General features: G+C 36.8%; 2 protein-coding genes across 2 annotated transcripts in view; both read left to right on the top strand.

The window, feature by feature from the left end:
- Positions 1–5418, top strand: part of LOC150092563 (MAM and LDL-receptor class A domain-containing protein 1-like) — an 84628-nt gene extending 79210 nt beyond the window's left edge. The window contains exons 14-15 of the mRNA XM_090414234.1: positions 5254–5352; positions 5414–5418. Coding sequence (XP_090270360.1) covers positions 5254–5352; positions 5414–5418 — 104 coding nt within the window. The remainder of the gene's footprint in view (positions 1–5253; positions 5353–5413) is intronic.
- A 30-nt stretch (positions 5419–5448) lies between these two features.
- Positions 5449–17976, top strand: LOC150092562 (MAM and LDL-receptor class A domain-containing protein 1-like). Its single transcript, XM_090414796.1, has 7 exons — positions 5449–5534; positions 7004–7091; positions 8727–8756; positions 11835–11969; positions 14171–14442; positions 15635–15716; positions 17616–17976. Exons 1-7 carry the CDS (start codon positions 5517–5519, stop codon positions 17639–17641), a joined length of 651 nt encoding a protein of 216 aa, XP_090270922.1. The 5' UTR covers positions 5449–5516; the 3' UTR covers positions 17642–17976.
- The last annotated feature ends 273 nt before the right edge of the window (positions 17977–18249 follow it).

The raw sequence follows: 18249 nt of genomic DNA, 5'->3' as shown, positions 1-18249 counted from the left end.
TATCCAATGTAGACAAACAAAGTTTGCGCCTGAAGTATCTTCAGGACTGAGGCAACTCGTAGTAAAGGTGGACCAAGATCTCATCACTACTTGTCTTAGTATCTCCCATAATGCAAAGCATCTCCTTGCGGACATGTATAATACTATGCATTAAGGGAAGGGCCACTACCCAGACCGCTTTCGACTTTCATTGAGGTCTCATCAGTGGGAGGCAGACCCAGAAGTGGTGATACTAAAGCAGAAGCAATGGAGAGTACTTATACTGATACACCTTTTGGAAACTCGTATAAGTACTCTCTATTACTTCTGCTTTAGTATCAGTACTTCTGGGTCTGCCTCCCACTGACGAGACCTCAGTGAAGGTCGAAACCGGTCTGGGTAGTGACCCTTCCCTTAATGCATAGCATTATATATGTCCGCAAGGAGATGTGCATTGCATTATGGGAGATACTGAGACAAGGAGTGATACGAGCTTGGTCCACCTTTACTACGAGTTGCCTCAGCCCTGATACTTCAGGCACAAACTTTGTTTGCCTACACTTGGATAATGGATTAAACTAAATTTATTATAGAAAGATTATTATTATTATTCTAGTAACAGCAGCAGTAGTATTTAAGCTTATATTTTTATTTTGCTATTGTAAATGGGATGCGCTCTAAAATTTTTCAGAACTGCAAATATATTTTTATTGCTTATTTCATAAGGCAAAAATATGCGTATATATACCCTCTGTCCAAAAGGAAACCGAACTTTTCGAAAATAGAAGAAACTAGTGGCGCCACCTGTTGTATCTTTTTGTTGTCAAAATCGGCGATCTTCATTATTGTTGTGTCAACTGTTTATGACATTTGTTTCATTAGAAGCCGAGTTATAGTGCCAAGAGTGACAGTGTGTTTGGGCGAACGGTCGGAAAATGAGTTTCAAACAGAGAGCGATTGACTTTTGCGTTAAACTTGGTACAAGTTTTACCGAAACGCATCAAATGCTTCAAAAAGCATACCGGGATGAATGCTTATCCCGTACTCAAGTTTACGAGTGGTTTAAGCGATTTCAAAGTGGTCGTGAGACGCTGAGGGGAGGGCGAAAAGACGGACCGTCCAAAAACTGGACTGAGCTAAGTTAACGTCCAAAAAGTGCGTGATTTCATCAAAGAAAACCCGAAATCGTCCGTGAGATTGATTGAAGATGAATTGGGGTTCCAAAATCAACTGTGCACGAAATTTTGATCGAGAGTTTGGGCCTTCGTAAATTGAATTCGCGATTTGTTCCCCACAAGTTGACCGACGAACAAAAAAGGTATCGAATTGAACACTGCAAGGACCTCATTAAAACCTTTAAGGACTCAAACTTCCTTGAAACGATCGTTACTATTGATGAAACGTGGTGTTTTGAGTATGAGCCCGAAACAAAGCTTCTGAGTGCTGAGTGGAGACCACCAGAAGAGGGGCATCCGAAAAAAAGTTGCTTGGAGAATCAAAAGTAAAGACAATGCTGATTTGTTTCTACGATTCCAAGGGCATTATCCACAAAGAATTCATTCCGCCTGGCCAAACGGTCAATGGTGAGTTTTATCTCGAAGTTTTGAAGCGATTGATAGTGACAATTCGTTGCGTACGGCATGAATATCGTGACGACCGACCGTTCGTCAGAACACACTGTCACTCTTGGCACTATAACTCGGCTTCTAATGAAACAAATGTCATAAACAGTTGACATAACACTAATGAAGGTTGCCGCTTTCTACCACAAAAAGATGCAACAGGTGGCGCCACTAGTTTCTCCTATTTTAGAAAAGTTCGGTTTCTGTTTTGACAGAGGGTATATGAATACACACAGACATGCCGTGATTGGTGGAAAAGTGTAATTTAAGTCAAAGGAGAGGGGACACGCAAACGTTTTGGGTATGTGCAATATTAGGTTTTTCTGAAATATAGTAGCGTCTCATATTTATTCACCCTAGTATGTGTAATCTGAAATGTTGTTCCGTTGTCCACTTTCTAAACAGAATTTTAAACCTTTACGGATTATTTGTTCATGCTGTGTAATGTAGCTATTAAATCCAGACAAGACATCTAATCCCGCTTGATTATTCTATAATGAATATGAAGTGACAATGTTTGCAATTTCTGCATTTCATTTCTGTTATACACGATGTTCCAAAATTAAACAAACAACCCTACCCTTTTGGAATGCAGAGTATTAGGGACAAACCACTTCAGTAAGTTATAAAAATAAGGAATAAGTTAGAGTTTATTTCAACAGAAGGTTCCTCAGTCGATGTAGCATGGGGAATGGGATTTCTTCCTTCCGACAATTGGTGTTTCTCATCCTATACAAGACAGGCAAACCGGCAAAAGAACACAACAGACAATATACCGGATCTCACAGAGTCAATTTGTCCGTAATTACAATCAGCACATTCCAACTGCAAGAATTGTAGAGACAGTTTTTTTTTTTGTAAATGGGAATGTAGAGGGTAAAGATAGAATGGGAGTTCATATCTCTCATCATTGACCTCTTTAGAGAAAACAAAGTTGTGCTGAGAGCCAGCTTGATAATAAAAGAGGAGAAGGAAAGGTAGAGATGATAGTAGTAGGTAGTAAAAGAGGCCTCAGTCGATCTACTTGGCCTCACTCAATAGCAAGAAACCAAGCGGATCTCTGATTTCCTCCCTCCATCCGTTCTTTTTCAGCTTGCCCCGGTCAGTCACCTCTTCAGGTATCTGTCCGCGGAAAGTGGGGAAAAAACAAATGGGAGAAGACTCATACATCTACTTTCACACATATACACTTTCACACATACATTTACACGTTAAAAGCTAGGTAATACAAATTTGGAATTTGGAACAGGGAGGGCGAGCCTGGCCCGAGTGATGCAGCCCACAAGGAGCTGCACCGCCTCGATGTAAGCCTTCGCCGCTCAGGTTCACAGGTCCGCCACCCCTTACTACTAAAGATTCTAAAGATTTTTTTTTTTCCTCATTTCTTCTTTGAAAGTTTTCTGGCATATTCCATTAGGATTTGTGGGTGTTGAGTCTTTATCTCAGTGCGTGAGAGTGACTTTATCATTTCGCAGAGCGAGGTACCCTGCCCTTCGTTCAGTCTTAGTTGATGTTGTACTTGATCAAATTCAATCCTAGTTTTGTCTTCAAAGTAGAGTTCCCCCATTTGAATCCCGTGCTGTTCTTGAAGAATATAAACTATGGTTCCCCACATGTAGTCATTATTTTAAACAGTTTGTCCTTTATGTACTGGGGTTGCTTACAATGTTTCAAGATTACAGAACCGTTCGTGACCGACTCTACGGTAGATTCTGTTTCCTGCACGTTGTTTGATTCCTCTTCTGATGAGGATTCCTCTTCTGATGTGGTTTCTTCTATAATTGCGGTAGGAGTATCTGTTGTTGTCTGAGATTGTGGCGCCTCTAAGTTAGCAGCGGCAACTTCTCTTTCTGCTGTCGAGGTTTGCTGGGTGGGTTTTGAGACTTTGGCTGTCTTATTTATCGTTTCTTCCCGTGGGCTCAGAGGTCTTTTGGTGGAGTAGGAGTTAGCCTCCATCTCCTCTATTTCATTTCCTTTATCTTCTGGATGTAGGGAGGTAGTTTCAACTTCTGTTGTCATAGTAGCGGCATTTTTCCTGTAGAGTTGGAAACCGTTCTTGTTGTATATTTTTCCCTGATGGTGGCTGTGCATTTGGCGTGATGGTGCCTCCCATCTTTTCCGCGTAGGTTGTCGATGGGCAGGCGTTGATTTTGTGCTCTTTTGTGCCGCATTTGAGACATGCTGATTGGCACTGTTCAAGGGTGTGGCCTGCTGATAAACAATCTCTGCATTTCGATCTGGGGCAGTTTGCTCCTAGATGATCGAAAGCTCCACATCTGAAGCACTGTTTCTTCACCCCGGGATAGTTGATCATAACCCGAGCAGATCCAATGAAAACGAAATTCGGAACTTCGGACTTCATCTCGAGAGAGATGGTCACCTCTCCCGACTTCCATCCGGGATTGTCGGCATCGTTGTGTATTTGGATCTCTCTTACTGTTCCCCACTTGGAGAAGATGCTGCGGATGATGTCGTCTTTCTCCGCGTACTCTAGCGGGAATCTCTGTATTTTCAGAGTTTTCAAAATGCTCCCAACCATGAAGGGAGATACTTTGGTTTTTTTCGCAGTCAAAACCTAGGAGTAGCTTTTCCCTGGTTTCCGTATTCTTTACCACTACTTGGTATCTTCCTCCACCGTAAGGTGTGAAACCGAAGATGTTTTCCGCGCCAACATGGTTTGCGATGGCTTTAGCTATCGCCCTTGCCGGTATCGTGGCGTCGACCTCAAAAGCAAGGGTCCGCACACGCGGCAAAATTCAAAAAAGCATGATTCAAAAAAGCAAGGGGGGGCCTAACTAGTCCCACCACCAAGTGTTTGGTATTGCCCCGGTCCGGGGTTTCGATATCTGTTGCCCGACGCTTAGGTATCACGTGACCCTTCGGGACTCGTATCGATATCAAGCGTCAACTAACAGATACTACAATTTGACAGTAGCCTGTGACGTCAGAATTGTACTTTGCACTTTGAGCTTAGCCAAAAGGCGAGAAGCTTGTGAAACCTTTAAGAAGCATGAACATCCGTGTTAAACCGAAACATTAAACATCACTACAAAAACTATTGTCCTTTTGGTGGAGGAATGGGCCAAAATAGCTCCATCTGTTTATTGACATTTAGTGGGAAGTCTACCTATTGTAGTGTTATTGGGATCCGAAGCAGGAAAACGCTGTACTAATGTCCATGAAAATATAGGATTAGTGAAATCTTAGGATCTTTGAATAATTTTTCGCAATTAATATATACTTTAGACAGTCTGCGTATGTCCGTTTATAAAGAAATCTTACTAAGTGGAAAGATTTATGACCACCAAACGAAATTCAGTATATAATGTTTACTGTTATTTAAAGTAGAAGTGTGCTTATTTCGGCCCTCCAGACCGTCCCTAGGGTCCTCTTGTTTGCACCATCATCGTTATGTAAGTTGGCTTCATGGAAACCTAATTAATATTATACTCGTATTAAGGCAATTCATCCTATCTGCCTACTCTGCTATGTCTATCATTGAGCTTATTGTATATTTCCTGGCCAGTTTGTCTGTCTTGTAGTTGAAACTTTAAAGTTTTTAAAAACTACTTCGATCAAACTAGTATACACCAGTTGAAGAATACAACTGTTAGGATTTATTTTATTTTTAATACAATTTTTACTTCTACAGATTCCTATATGCAGTTTACTACATCAAACTTCCAGCATGCACCATTAGATTCTGGACTTCTACTGAGCCCGCCACTAATACCCATCAATGGTTCCTACTGTATGTCGTTTTGGACTTTTATGTTTGCTCCGACTCCGGGGGAGCGTATTGGAGGCTTGAGCGTGAAAGTGATCACAGTGAATGGCTCCACAACAACTTTATGGCGTCTAAACAATCACCAAGCTTCTCACTGGTTCTATTCTCAACTGCTGTTGCCAGAAAATATGACTTCAACAGACACGGTTAGTACTTTGGTATTAATAATAATACTTAGTTATTAATAAAGGGCTGTACATCCGATTATGATAATCTATCAAAGGAGCTTTTTGTAATTTCTTTTAATTCACAAATTATATTTACAGTTCATTTTTTTGTTATCAGTAGGGAATACTGAATGCTTCATTTCACTTTTTAACATTGCTATTTTTTGAATCGGTGATATATTTCTTCCTTCCCTCCTCTTTTACCTTGCTGTGTCGAGGATTTTTCTACATTTAACCGCTACCCTATTAAGGAATAAGGGGGTTAACCGTATGTCTCCCCGTGTGTCCTATGTCTGTAGATGCGTGTGTGTTCACGGGCGTGTTTGCCTGTTCTGGAGGATGAAAAACTCGAGTTTCCGGGTGAAAAAAACCCTACCTCCGTATGAGAGCGGCTAATTAGTTGAAAGAGACCGAATAAAGGTTCCTCAAGTCACTGACGGGAATCGAACCAACAAATCGAACAAGGTCCTTCCGATCAAAGGGCTTAGATTATACTGTTTTTACTATAATCAAAATCAAAGGGCTTCGATTATAGTAAATCAAAATATACTTTTACAGTTTATTTTGATTCACATTATCTGTTTCTTTTCTGTTAACATGCAATAGGAATTCATTTCTCTTTTTCACAATGCTATTTTTAACTCGATAATTGTTTTTGAATAATAATTTTTTTTATTATCATACAGAGTATTTATATATATACAATTAAAACATATTATATTTTCTGCTCAGTGCAAATTTCTGTACAAAGATTAGAGTACCTTAATTAATTTTTAATATTTTTTCTTTGAATATAAATACACAATTTTTTTCATCTGAATATCATCATTTATTCGCAGTAAATGAATGATGAACATGTTTCGGTTCCACTTTGGATGATACGGAGGGGGGGGGGGTATATGGTTTGTTGTCGAATTTGGGTTCATAATTTTCTTTTGTATCTTTTTGGTAAAAGGATATCCTTTTCAGTTGTGTGTTGCTTGGAGGCATAACTGAATGGTTCTGCGAATTCCTTTTGGTTCATCCCCTGACCGAAGTTTTCGGTGATAAATTCTTGCGGTGAAGATTCTGCTTTCGAGTCAGTAGTTCGTTAAAATAGCAACATTTTAGAGTCGTCAACTGTTCCATTCATCATAACAGCAAAGCCTTTGAAAATTTTTGCTAAACTGTCATGGGAGTTGCGCATTGTTTGTTGTTTAACAACTTTATTCAGCAGTTTTATAAAATTGCTTCACATGACCTTTAAACTATGTTATCGACAATTTATTGTAGGGAAAACATCTGTTTTTCAAACAAAGTGCTGTCAGCTGAAGCAAAAACATTGATTTTTAAAGAGGGTTTTGTGCTTCTGGTCGGTTTTGTTTTCGACTCATCTGCCTAGAAATAAGCCATTTTAATTCGTTCAGGAATTATTAAATGCAAATTTATTTTTTTATTTTTCTCTTCAGGTTGTGATCGAAGGAGTGAAAGGTGAAAACACGAGAGCAGTCATCGCTGTGGATGATATAACGTTTACAACCACTGCTAATTGTTCACGTAAGTGTCTTTTATTATTATTCCTTGACCACTACTACATTGGAAATCAAGAGACATTTAAACATTTTGTATTAATTATACATAAGGAATTATTAAATACAGAATAATCAAACTTCCTGAACTGAAATCCGGTGTTACTGACCATGCATCACATTATTTTCCAAAGCATTTTTCCAAATTTTTTGGAGAAAAAAAAAAAATCGATCTGTCTAATAAACAATGCACCCAGTGAAACAGTCAATAATTACAGGGTGGCTTCCTGTATCCAGTTAAAATGTATCCTGTATCCATGTTCTAGTTAAAATTAGCTGGATTAACTCCAAATTACCTAGACAAGGCCGATATTCGTGTACATGTAGATAAACTTATACGTTGGTGAAACATAAAAAAATCTCCCCAAACCTCAATAAATTTGGATGCATGAGACTGCACCAAATATGGGAAGCTTGCATTCTAGAACATTAGCCCAACAGCCAAGACCCAATTTAGCCCACTAGGTGGCACCTTTTAGGGCTCTAGGACCCACTTCAGTTGTTATCTTCAACCATATTTGTTTAGTGTTAATGCCTGCGTGCACATATCGTTATTTTTATATTCCCTGAAGTTGGTAATGTAACATTATCGAATCTGACAGTTACATTTATGTATAGTTCTCAAGTCAGTTATGTCTATTTGACGAAAAATGGCTTGTATTTTTGGGACAAAAGAACACGCATATATTGACTAGTGTAAAATTCATATAACTGCTCTAAAACATTTGTTAATAATGCTTTTCTTCAAAAAACATGATAAATTAAGTACAAAGGAAGAGAGAATGGGCATGAAGGTCTACTTCTATAAGGGCATTTTCGAAATATTGTTAATGATTTATGAGCGTAGTATAAAAATTGTTTCCGTTGCACTCTAAGATTGCTTATCATACGTGCAAGAAATTCATGGAACGCATATGGCAACACACCCATTCCAATTTAAAGCTCTGTTTGCTGACTGGTCCATCCGCTAGAAATATATAATTTAGTTTTTTTTAAAAATTGTTTTTTTGTTAGTTCATTACAGTATTATAAGAGTCTATGTTAACTGTCTGGTAATACAGACTGAAAAACAGGCTGCTGGTGAAATGGCATTGCATCTCACCACCAGATAATATAAAATTCTGTGAAGACACCTCTGTTACTCCCATAAGAGATCGACTGGCTTACCTTCATTTGAAAAGTCCTTATCTTGTTAAGCAATAGTTTTTCTTTCCGCTGCTACAGAGAATAAATGACTTGAAACTGACACCAGTGCAGTGTTCTGATGTAAACAAATCTTTACTGATATAAAATAATTATTATTAAAATTAATCTCGGTGTATATAAATTCATAGGGATAGTTAATAATTTTGGATCATGCAATTTAAAATAAAATGAAATAACTGTATAACTTTCGAAAGTTCTTTGCTGTTTTAGCATGTACCAAAATTATAAATGTCTTTTACGCATTGTGTTCATTTTTTTCTGAATTATTATTATTTCATCCAATATGCAATAAGAGAGGTATTTGTTCACCACAGTTTTTTGAACATTTCATGTTTTATTCAGCAATTAAAACATATTTCCTTGTCGAGTATATTAAAACTTCTTCCTGTTTTTGCAGTGTTACCTCCTGGTGCTGCCTCGACTGCCGGTGAGTGATGAAAATCAGGGTAGTAAGTTTTCGATTAATACATAAAATGTGAATTTTGTTTAGCTGATGAGCCGATAATAATCGGCGCCCATTTATCCATAATTCCATCCCTCTTAATCTCATTTTAATGTTATCCTGCAAGACGTTTCCCTAACAAACTAAAATGTGACTCGTTTGACATCTTTTGATAAATTAAAAAGGAATGTAATGACGTACATGGCTAGTAAGTTTTGTTATTTTTAATGTTCTGAATTTTAAATCATTCCCTATCATTTTGTATAAAGAGGTGACTGATCCACGAGTTATAAAGATTGCTAATTGATCCAATTAGCAATCTTTATAACTCGTGAGCAACGAAAGCAGGGTTTTCGGAAATACAGTACCAAATCCTGTTTTGTTTTTTGTTTTATCGAGAATAAAGATAAAAACGAAGATTCAGATGCTTTTATACCTTCAGTTCGCAAGATAATCTATCTGCACAAATTAGTCAGGGATATTCAACCTCAGAAATTCCACTTAAATGAAAAGTTTTCTTAATGATTTGCGTATCTCGTATTATGTTACATAAATAGCCAATAGATCGGCCCTAGTTTTGAGAGCGACATGCAAATATGGTCAGCGAAAAAGATTGCCTTCCGTAGCTCTACAATCTAATTGAAGTGCTCGATGATAGTGCTTATATTTCTAGGAGGCATGCACTATTTGTATGATTAATTGTACCTAAAGGGTACTTTTATTCTACTTAAGACACTGGTCTGAGGTATCGTCATACGTTTCATATTTCTATCCTAATTTGAAAAAGCTCACTGCAGGTGGGTGGCTGATTAGGGATTGTAAAACAGCGACCGTGGACACTGTTACTCATTAATTTTATAACTATCACATATGAATAGTAGGGATGGCGGTCACGTCTGTATCACATAACTTATTTATGGTTATTTAACTGGCATCTATGGATTGCTAAATGTATAACGGACTTTGTCCATTATCCACTTGGGCAACCAACAGGCTCGGGTGCGGATCCTACCGTGGACATGGATATTTGTGAATATGCATAGGAGGTAGATAAATTTCATTCGCTTGTGAGGCCACAGTATGTCGAAGGCCTAAAATGGCTTGAAATGTTCCGTGTAGATTACGGTAAACTAGCTCCAGTGTAATTGAATATTTACTGTTTGAATAAAATCATCTTAAATTACGAGGGGGACTGAAAAGTTCGAATTTCTTAAAAACTTCTGACATATCTTCTTATGTATCCTAAAATAAAAAGAACAAATGAAACATGGGAGTTAAGGGTTGTAAGATATGTTCTTTCTTGTGGTTATATCAATTGGTTTATCAGAACGTTTCATGTGAATATATGAAATCCAAGCTGTAAATGTCACAAAATTAAAATATTTAAAATTACCATAAAAGTATACTAATATAAATGTGCCCAAGATTAAAATATATTAATTTCTAAAAATACATTTCAATTCGAAAGATACTCATCATTAATGATAAGCAGATTTTAGTAATATAGGACCACTGACTATATAGGATTTTAGAAGGATTTTCCTGGAACCAAACCTTTTTGTAACGGTGTAAGAAGTCTATTTTGGGGTAGTGAAGACTCAATGAAACGCAAGGTTTTGATTAACAAACGTTATTTTGACTTTTGCAGCAGAGAGATGGAGACTAGCAAATAGAGACATTAATAGAATACAAGCAATGGAAATGAAAGATTTGAGGGTTCAATGCTGGCAAAAGTAAAGAAAGATAGAATAATAAACGTCGACATCAAGAAAGTTATGAGAATAGAAAGTGTTGAGGAAATGCTTGCTAACGTCCACTTACTGTAGTTTGAACATACGATGAGAATGAATTTAGAACGATTACAAAGAAGGATTAAATTAAAATTAAGCAGAAAAACCCAAGAGGAAAACTATGGAAAAGGTGGAGAGACCAGTTAAGAGAAGATTTAGAAGAAAAAAAAAGAAACCTGAACTGGCACAGTGGTCATGAAAAAAGAATTTGCGAGGATAGTAAGAAATGGAAAGTCTGATCTACCTCACCTGACCACAGTTTGTTGGAGCAGTTATTGATTAAGAAGCGGAAGAATTCCGCTAGAAAACAAACCCCGAGTTTTACTAAAAGTCAATAGGCATCAATATTTCATACGGCATGTTTTGGTCTGATACCAAACCATTATGCGCTGGGGAGCCTAACTATAATCACAAAAAGGCTGAACGAATTTTATGGAGCGACTTCTGCCGTGATTTTTTTTTGATAACTTTAGTTTTTAATCCCAACTTCACCATTTCGATGAATCGCATTCAATCATTAAGCGTAATAAATTTCAGAGTATAGCTCATAAGAGACAGATGGTAATTCACTTGTCATGCACAAGTTCTTGGACTACTTTAAAAGTCGGAAAATGGGAAATATTCGTTGAAAATATCCCTTGGTTTTGCTCCATACATCTGCGACGCTGTGTTGATATACGAAGATGTAAAATAAAATTATTGCTATGCATTTCGTCTTTCGTAAAACTATACTCATTCATTATGCTCTCATAAGCCTTTTCGCAAATTTCTTATATCTTCAGGTTCGATATCAAAAGAAGAACATTATAGATTCAGTTCTAGTCACTGATGAAAGAAAAATTTTTTCTAGGACCTTTTTTTCGTTATTTCCCGAATTAGTCGATCTCTGGCACCGACTAAACTTTTATCACCAGGAAGATCGGATTTTAGCCAGGTATTTCAGAAGCATTGAGAGTTGTAAGCACTACTTTCGGCACGACACTTCTGAAATCATTGGCAACCACGGGGTTAGCTTTCGGTGATGGCAGTGAGCGGAGGCTGGATGCTCTTTAGATTTCTCCAAGTAAGGACGAAAACACTTCTGCTACTCTCTTTGGCGAATAAAAGATATTGGAGTATTTTTATTTTATAAATATAGACGCGTGATTTCTTAAGGGTAATCGGAATTAGCTACCGTTTTCTAATCCGTGTTTTTTTTTTAATGTGCATAAAATCCAAGGTTATTTGCTAACTAACTAAGATATTCATAATTAAACTGACGTTTATTTTTCAGGGGATTGTTATTTTGATCGAGACGTGTGTATGTGGTCTGTAAACGTGACCTCTCTCACTGCTCCAAAATGGCGCCTGCCGACTGGTAACAATCGTCCTGGATCTCTAAAGGATCACACGTTTCACATACTTGGAGGTAAGAAAGAGTTCGTTACAAACTGGCATTTTGTTTCCCAGAGTAATGTTAACAATAACCAAGAACATATTTTCCAATATGGAAGTGTTCCTCTTTATAGCGAAACAGAAAGAATGGCCGCGTCCTTGAAAACAATGGATTCGAATCTCATCTAAGACATGAGAAACACGCAGAAGGATTTTTCTATTTAACGTGAGTTACCTCTTTTATGTAGAGGTAGAAGGGTTCCTTTCTCTGAAAGTGTGTTTTCTGGCCTGAGAATATAATTAACTGATATGGCAGATAGTGAAAGGGGGGGGGGGATAACATAATCAAAATTAGATTTATAAGAAATAAATTCTTCGTCTATAGTAGACCCAATGTCAACTGAATTTCTCATTTTCGTACATATTTTGTAACGGATAATAATAATTATTATTATTATCAAACCTTCATGGAGTCAATAAGCTCATTGCGGGAGGTCCCACTGTTACACACACAGTTTATCATACCGCGCCCTCAATATGTTCGTCTCCGCACTCATCATGCACTCGGGCAATGCATTCCAATCACTAACCACTCTTCATGCAAAAAATCTACTCACACTCTTCTTATACAGCTTCCAGTGATGACCTCTTGTCTTTAGCCATTCTATGCAAAACCTTCTCCACATTATTCTGGTAATGAACGCGTATAACTTAAATGCTTCAATCATATTCCCCTCCTTCTCCTCCTATCCACCAGTTTCTGCGAATTGCATTTTCTCAATCTGTGTTTATACCACATTTCACAAACCACCATAATCAATCGTCTCTGGATCTTTTCCAATATATCTTCATGTTTTTGAAAACCAGGTGACCAAATTTCTGCATAGTAATGTACAATTAAATAATGAGATTTTTTTTTCTAAAAAAATATAATTTTCTGTGTTTTAAAAAATTTGCCTTTAGAAAATTTTCATTTTGCTGGTTCTTGAAGATGTTTTCCAGATTATTACGTTACTACGTCAGGCTGATTTAATCATAATATTAAATTCTGTTTTAAAATAATTGATATGAATTTTTGTTTATGATTTTAACTATTACTAAACACACCAGTCTTAGTATTTTGTTTTGTTTACGTGCATTTATTTTATTTCTATTCGAAGCTAAAACCAAAAACTTGAATATCTTTGTAGTGCAGAAAGCAGAAAAGGCACATTTATTTAATTTGTATTCACTCCAATATATGTTGGCACAATGAAACAGAGAGAATTTTATACCCATAAAAGAATTATCAGAAGAGAAAATGTTGACTTGTGAAGAAGTCGCTTAGACCCAATTACACAAAGCATTAATTATTACCTAGCAATTTGCACGCTAGGCAATGTTTATGGGAACACAACTTAACATTCTAAATCTCAAGAAGGACCTCCGTTTATTCATTAAGTTTCTCATTCGAGTGTCATCGTCTATCTAGGCGGTTGACTACCATGATTTGACTCATGATTAACTACAGGCGTTACGACATGTGGTGAGGACCCTCTGTCTTCCACATGGTAAGTATTCATGGCTGTAATTATTCTTCGGGCCGGTTTGCCTGTTTGGGGAAGTGAAACCCCGGTTTCCGCGTGAAAAAAACTATCTTTGTATCAGACCGTCAACTCACCTTTAGTTGAAGGAGACCAGATAAAGGTTCCTCTTTACAACCAAAGGGCTCCGTCTATACCGACTGAGCTACGGAAGCTCTCCGAGTTAAGTTTAGTATATGAAAAAAACTTTTCAGTAAAGTTACTAGAAGGCATCAGGATTTCTTCCTAAACATCTTTCGTCCCACAAGCAAGAAGAATAGCCAGAAACAGAGAAATGGCAAGCCAGCTGCCATATGCTAAATGTAAAAAATACATAAAAATAGCAAAAATATAAATTCATAAAAAATATAAAAAAATTCTTACATCACCCACGACAATGTACTGTAAGTTTACAACCTTTCCTTAGTGGTAGTTACACATAAATTCCCAACCAGGGACTAATTATACCTCTTTCTAGAATGGAAGGTTGAGAGAGAGAGAGAGAAAGAGAGAGAGAGCGATGGGGGTCATCTCAACATGGTTTGTTATTGAGAAGCTACCGAGATTTTTTTTTATGTACTTTATATAGTTTTTTTGTTATTTGTTCCGGTATTTTTCTATGTTTTATAAACCAATTCATGTTTTTCAATAAGTTTTCTATTCCCTCCCCTAGACGGATTTATATATCTGGACGTCTTCTCACTGCCTGTTCCGATAAGTAGCGCCATAATAAGCCCAGCTCTAGCATCGAACTCCACCTACTGCCTATCGTTCTGGTACGCACTTCTAGAAAAGGAGAAGGATGCTAGCCTCACTGTGAGAATTACAAGCAACTCTACGTCTCAAGATGTTTGGAAACTGGCAAGGAAAGATAGACCCATGAATTACGAGGCCTATCACTATTACTACGGCCAAGTCAACGTTTCTGCAGCACACACATACACAGTAAGTAGACACCTCTTCGATTTGTTTTAATCATTTTAAATTACATAAAATATTTATTGCCTAAAGTTTTGTAAGCCAATTCTCTACCGAACAGCGCAAAAATGCGTATTTTTGTACTTCATGTTGGCAAAACAGTCAATCTCAAAAGCTATTATTAGATATTATCTAAATTTGGAACATCAGTGCTAAACGTAAAACTAACAAAGGTGTATTAAAATGCAGGCAGCATTAGAAAAGATCATGGTAAGAAGGTATGACTAAAGAAAAATTAGCTTCACTATATTTACAGTATCTGTGATTCACTTATGTATAGCAACTTCACGGGGCGAATCCGCTACGTAGTGACTATGTAGCATGGAATGTGTGAGTAGTTCAATACTTCATCAATGCATTGATATATTTATCTGTAGTGTTCACAGAGTTGTAGAAGAGCATCAGTAAATAACTCTTGGTCGTTAATGAGACAAATCTTTTCCCACTTCCAAAACTGGATAGATTTCGAAATAATCAAAGGGAATATTTCATTCTTTGGACTATTTCCCAGAGAAATTTGAAATACAAGGCAAGAAATACTCTTTTACATAAATTTCATTGAAGAAAAGTAAGAACCTACCCGAGACCAACTCCTTCTGGGCAATCAGAAGCAGGCATTTATGCAATACTGTTTATTATTTAGTAATTCCATTTGGTATAGGCAATACGACTGAGGGGTTTATGATATCTAATATTTGCGTTTGGCAGTTATATATTAAGACGGAAGTGTTGGAAGTCATTTCGTTTACAGTTAACTATCTCTCATCCGGAGACAGGAAGGACAACTTTTCATCTTACCAATTGGTTTAATTATTGCCATTTTCATATTATAAGCAGCATGAAATGCTCTTGTATAAATTGGATTGGGATTTAATATACGAAAAAACTCTTAATAAAAGAAATTTGAAATCTTAGAGTAGCGGATGCAAAGCAACATTTATTAAAATATATTTTGTTTCACGATTAACTTGTATTAAGCCTTTACTGTAGCTTTGGCTTAGTCGGAGTTTAGTGCAACCATTTTAATTCTCAGTCACATTCGCTCATTGATTAGTGTTTAAATAATCACTATTTTCCTTTTAAAAAATAAATAATTAATATATATTTTTAAATTAAATTACTTTATTTTAATTAAAACGATTTGAATGTTTGGTCTTAGGTAGCCTTCGTGGGGACGGTACAACAATCTGGATTTAGCTTAGATGACATAAAGTTCTACACTGTGTTTTCCTCATGTCCAAGTAAGTATGAGCTTTTGCAGAAACAGGAATTGCTATGTTCTTGATTTGCCTGTAGTCTATAAAAACAGTTATTCAATTTATTCAGGGAATCTTACAGACTTGTAGCGGATTTATTTAGAAGTATAACATCATCTGCATAAAGTAAAGAGCTGAGATTAACATTTCTAATTATTATATCAGTTTTAGTACTACTTTCCTTCATAATCTAATCCATATAGATAATGAAAAACAGAAGGGATAATGTACATCCTTATCGCATACCTGATTTAACAACAAACTATCTTCCTGTACCTCCTTCAAGTTTAAACTGCTGACTTACAGCTTAAATGGAGATTATGTATTGCTTGATATAATGTCTCATTTACACCATATAACTTTGAATAGCTTCTCTCGTTTTGAATAGCTTCTCTCTTGCACTTTGTCATATACTTTTCCAGATCTACAAAACTTAAAATAGATCCTTGTTATATTTCAAGATTTCTCATCTATTTGTCTTAAAGTAAAAATCTGTTGCTGACAACTTTTATTTGGCCCGAATCCAACTTATTTCTTCACCAAGCTTTACTTCCACAATTTTTTATTAGCCGTTTCTCAAGTTAACTTGCATAAATATTACCAGGAACACTCAGTAGGGAAATAACTTTGTAATTATCATATTCAGTTTTATTTCCCTTTTTATAGATGGATACTATGAAAGATCGGCTCCAATCATCGGAAACATTAAAAACTTGTGCAAGTAATAATTCAAGCCGCGAACACACACACACACACAGCTGTCTGCTCGGCCGTGAAGTATGAGAATTTTTTGTTGAAGTAAAAAATTGGAACAGGAATTTTTGGTTTAATCGCCAGTTTTATTTACGTAATGTTGATTATGTTTCATGACGTGAACTGTATAGATGTTTATGATACATACATCTTCAAGGCCCAACTTTCCTAATTGGGTTGTGGGGACAACAGCTGCAAGAGTAACTTCCAATGGTCACGATCCTCTGCCACCAAGCTCAGGTGTTCTGGTGGGATTCCCAATGTCCATCCAAGGTTTTGGATATAATCTATCCAGCGAGTCGTTGGCCTTCCACGTGGCCTCCCACCCTCTGTCTTGGTAAAGAGGGCCTGCTGAGGGAGCCTCTCTTGTGGCATTCTGACCAGGTGCCCGTACCAATATAACTGTGATCTCTCAACATGGAGAAGCAGCGGTTGAGTATTGAGAGTTTCCCGAATTGCAGAGCTTCTGAGTCTGTCGAGTCTTGTCAGTGTCCGCATTCTTTCGGTCATTACCCAACTCTCATGACCACAGGTGAGGATGGGGACACAGACTGTATTGAAGACAGCCAGCTTTGCCTTGTGGCTGAACTCCTTCTTCAATACTACCGAACGGCCAAGCTCCCACAATATTGAGCTTTCTAAGCCAATTTGAGTATCGAATATTGGAGTATTCGAGTAATGGATATTTGTGATTGTCTATGAAAATACTAGTGGTGGCCAGTAGATGGCATTGGTGTAGTTGGTGGATGAGTGGTGCAGATGGAGAGTTGTAGAGGTGATGCTCTCCCCCGAGTCTTTGGACTCGCTGGGGGTATCCCCTAATAGAAGTACTAATAATAATATTGACACTTGCCATTTAAGTGACGACCTAGAAAACTATTGAAAAGCTTGGAGAATCGAACTATGCTGGGGATGGGGTCCCATTTTCATTTTTGTTTTCAATCTATATACGTGGCTTTTTTTGTATCTATCATTCACATACCATCTATACATGATATGTGAATGATAATAAATAACAATTTATCATTTTTCATGAATGTATGTATCATTCGCACTATATGCGAATGATAAGAAGCGATAATTTAATGTTTAAGGATTTAATAATAATAATTATTTTTTTAAATTTTCCAGTCCGACCAGCCGAAGCCAAACCGTGATCCACTGATGTTTACTGAACATAGGAAGCCACAATCTGAAACTTCTCAGTAAAAGATAATCCTTCTCTCTATCATAATCTGTGTTGATGAAGAAAGTTAACCAAAAGACAATTTTACTGACCAGCATATCGATAAAGCGTCTGCGTGATATGAGCCATCGACTCAAGTTAAGAGGGAGAAGAATTACTGGTAAACATTCAGTGGAAATTTATTAAGAATGCAAAACTTTCTGTTCACTGCCGATTGATCACTGCCACTTTGTAATACAATGTTATACTTTATTTAAAAAATAAACTCTTAACTATTTTTATGTAACGTGTAATTCGCTTAAGTGCCTGCTGTGAGATGCTCAAGTGATTAATAACCAATAAAGGATAATAATTTTCAACTAATAAAATATACGCAATTCGTATAATGCACTGTACAAGTTACATTTTATTAGTTGAAAATAAATAACGTTATGCATTGGAACAAAATATCGAATGTATATTTAACATTTTCTATCTGAATAACGCATAATTTTGTAGCTGTAAAAAAAAAAGAAGCACAAAATTAGCATTAAAATAGATGTGGCGTTATGCTGTTACATTTGGGTAATCGAAATTGCT

This window comes from Typopeltis vanoorti, chromosome 25 (assembly GCF_054136105.1).
Source record: "Typopeltis vanoorti isolate ZY-2024b chromosome 25, IOZ_Tvanoo_1.0, whole genome shotgun sequence".
Taxonomy (NCBI): Eukaryota; Metazoa; Arthropoda; class Arachnida; order Uropygi; family Thelyphonidae; genus Typopeltis; species Typopeltis vanoorti.
This window is presented reverse-complemented; position numbering and strand designations above follow the sequence as displayed.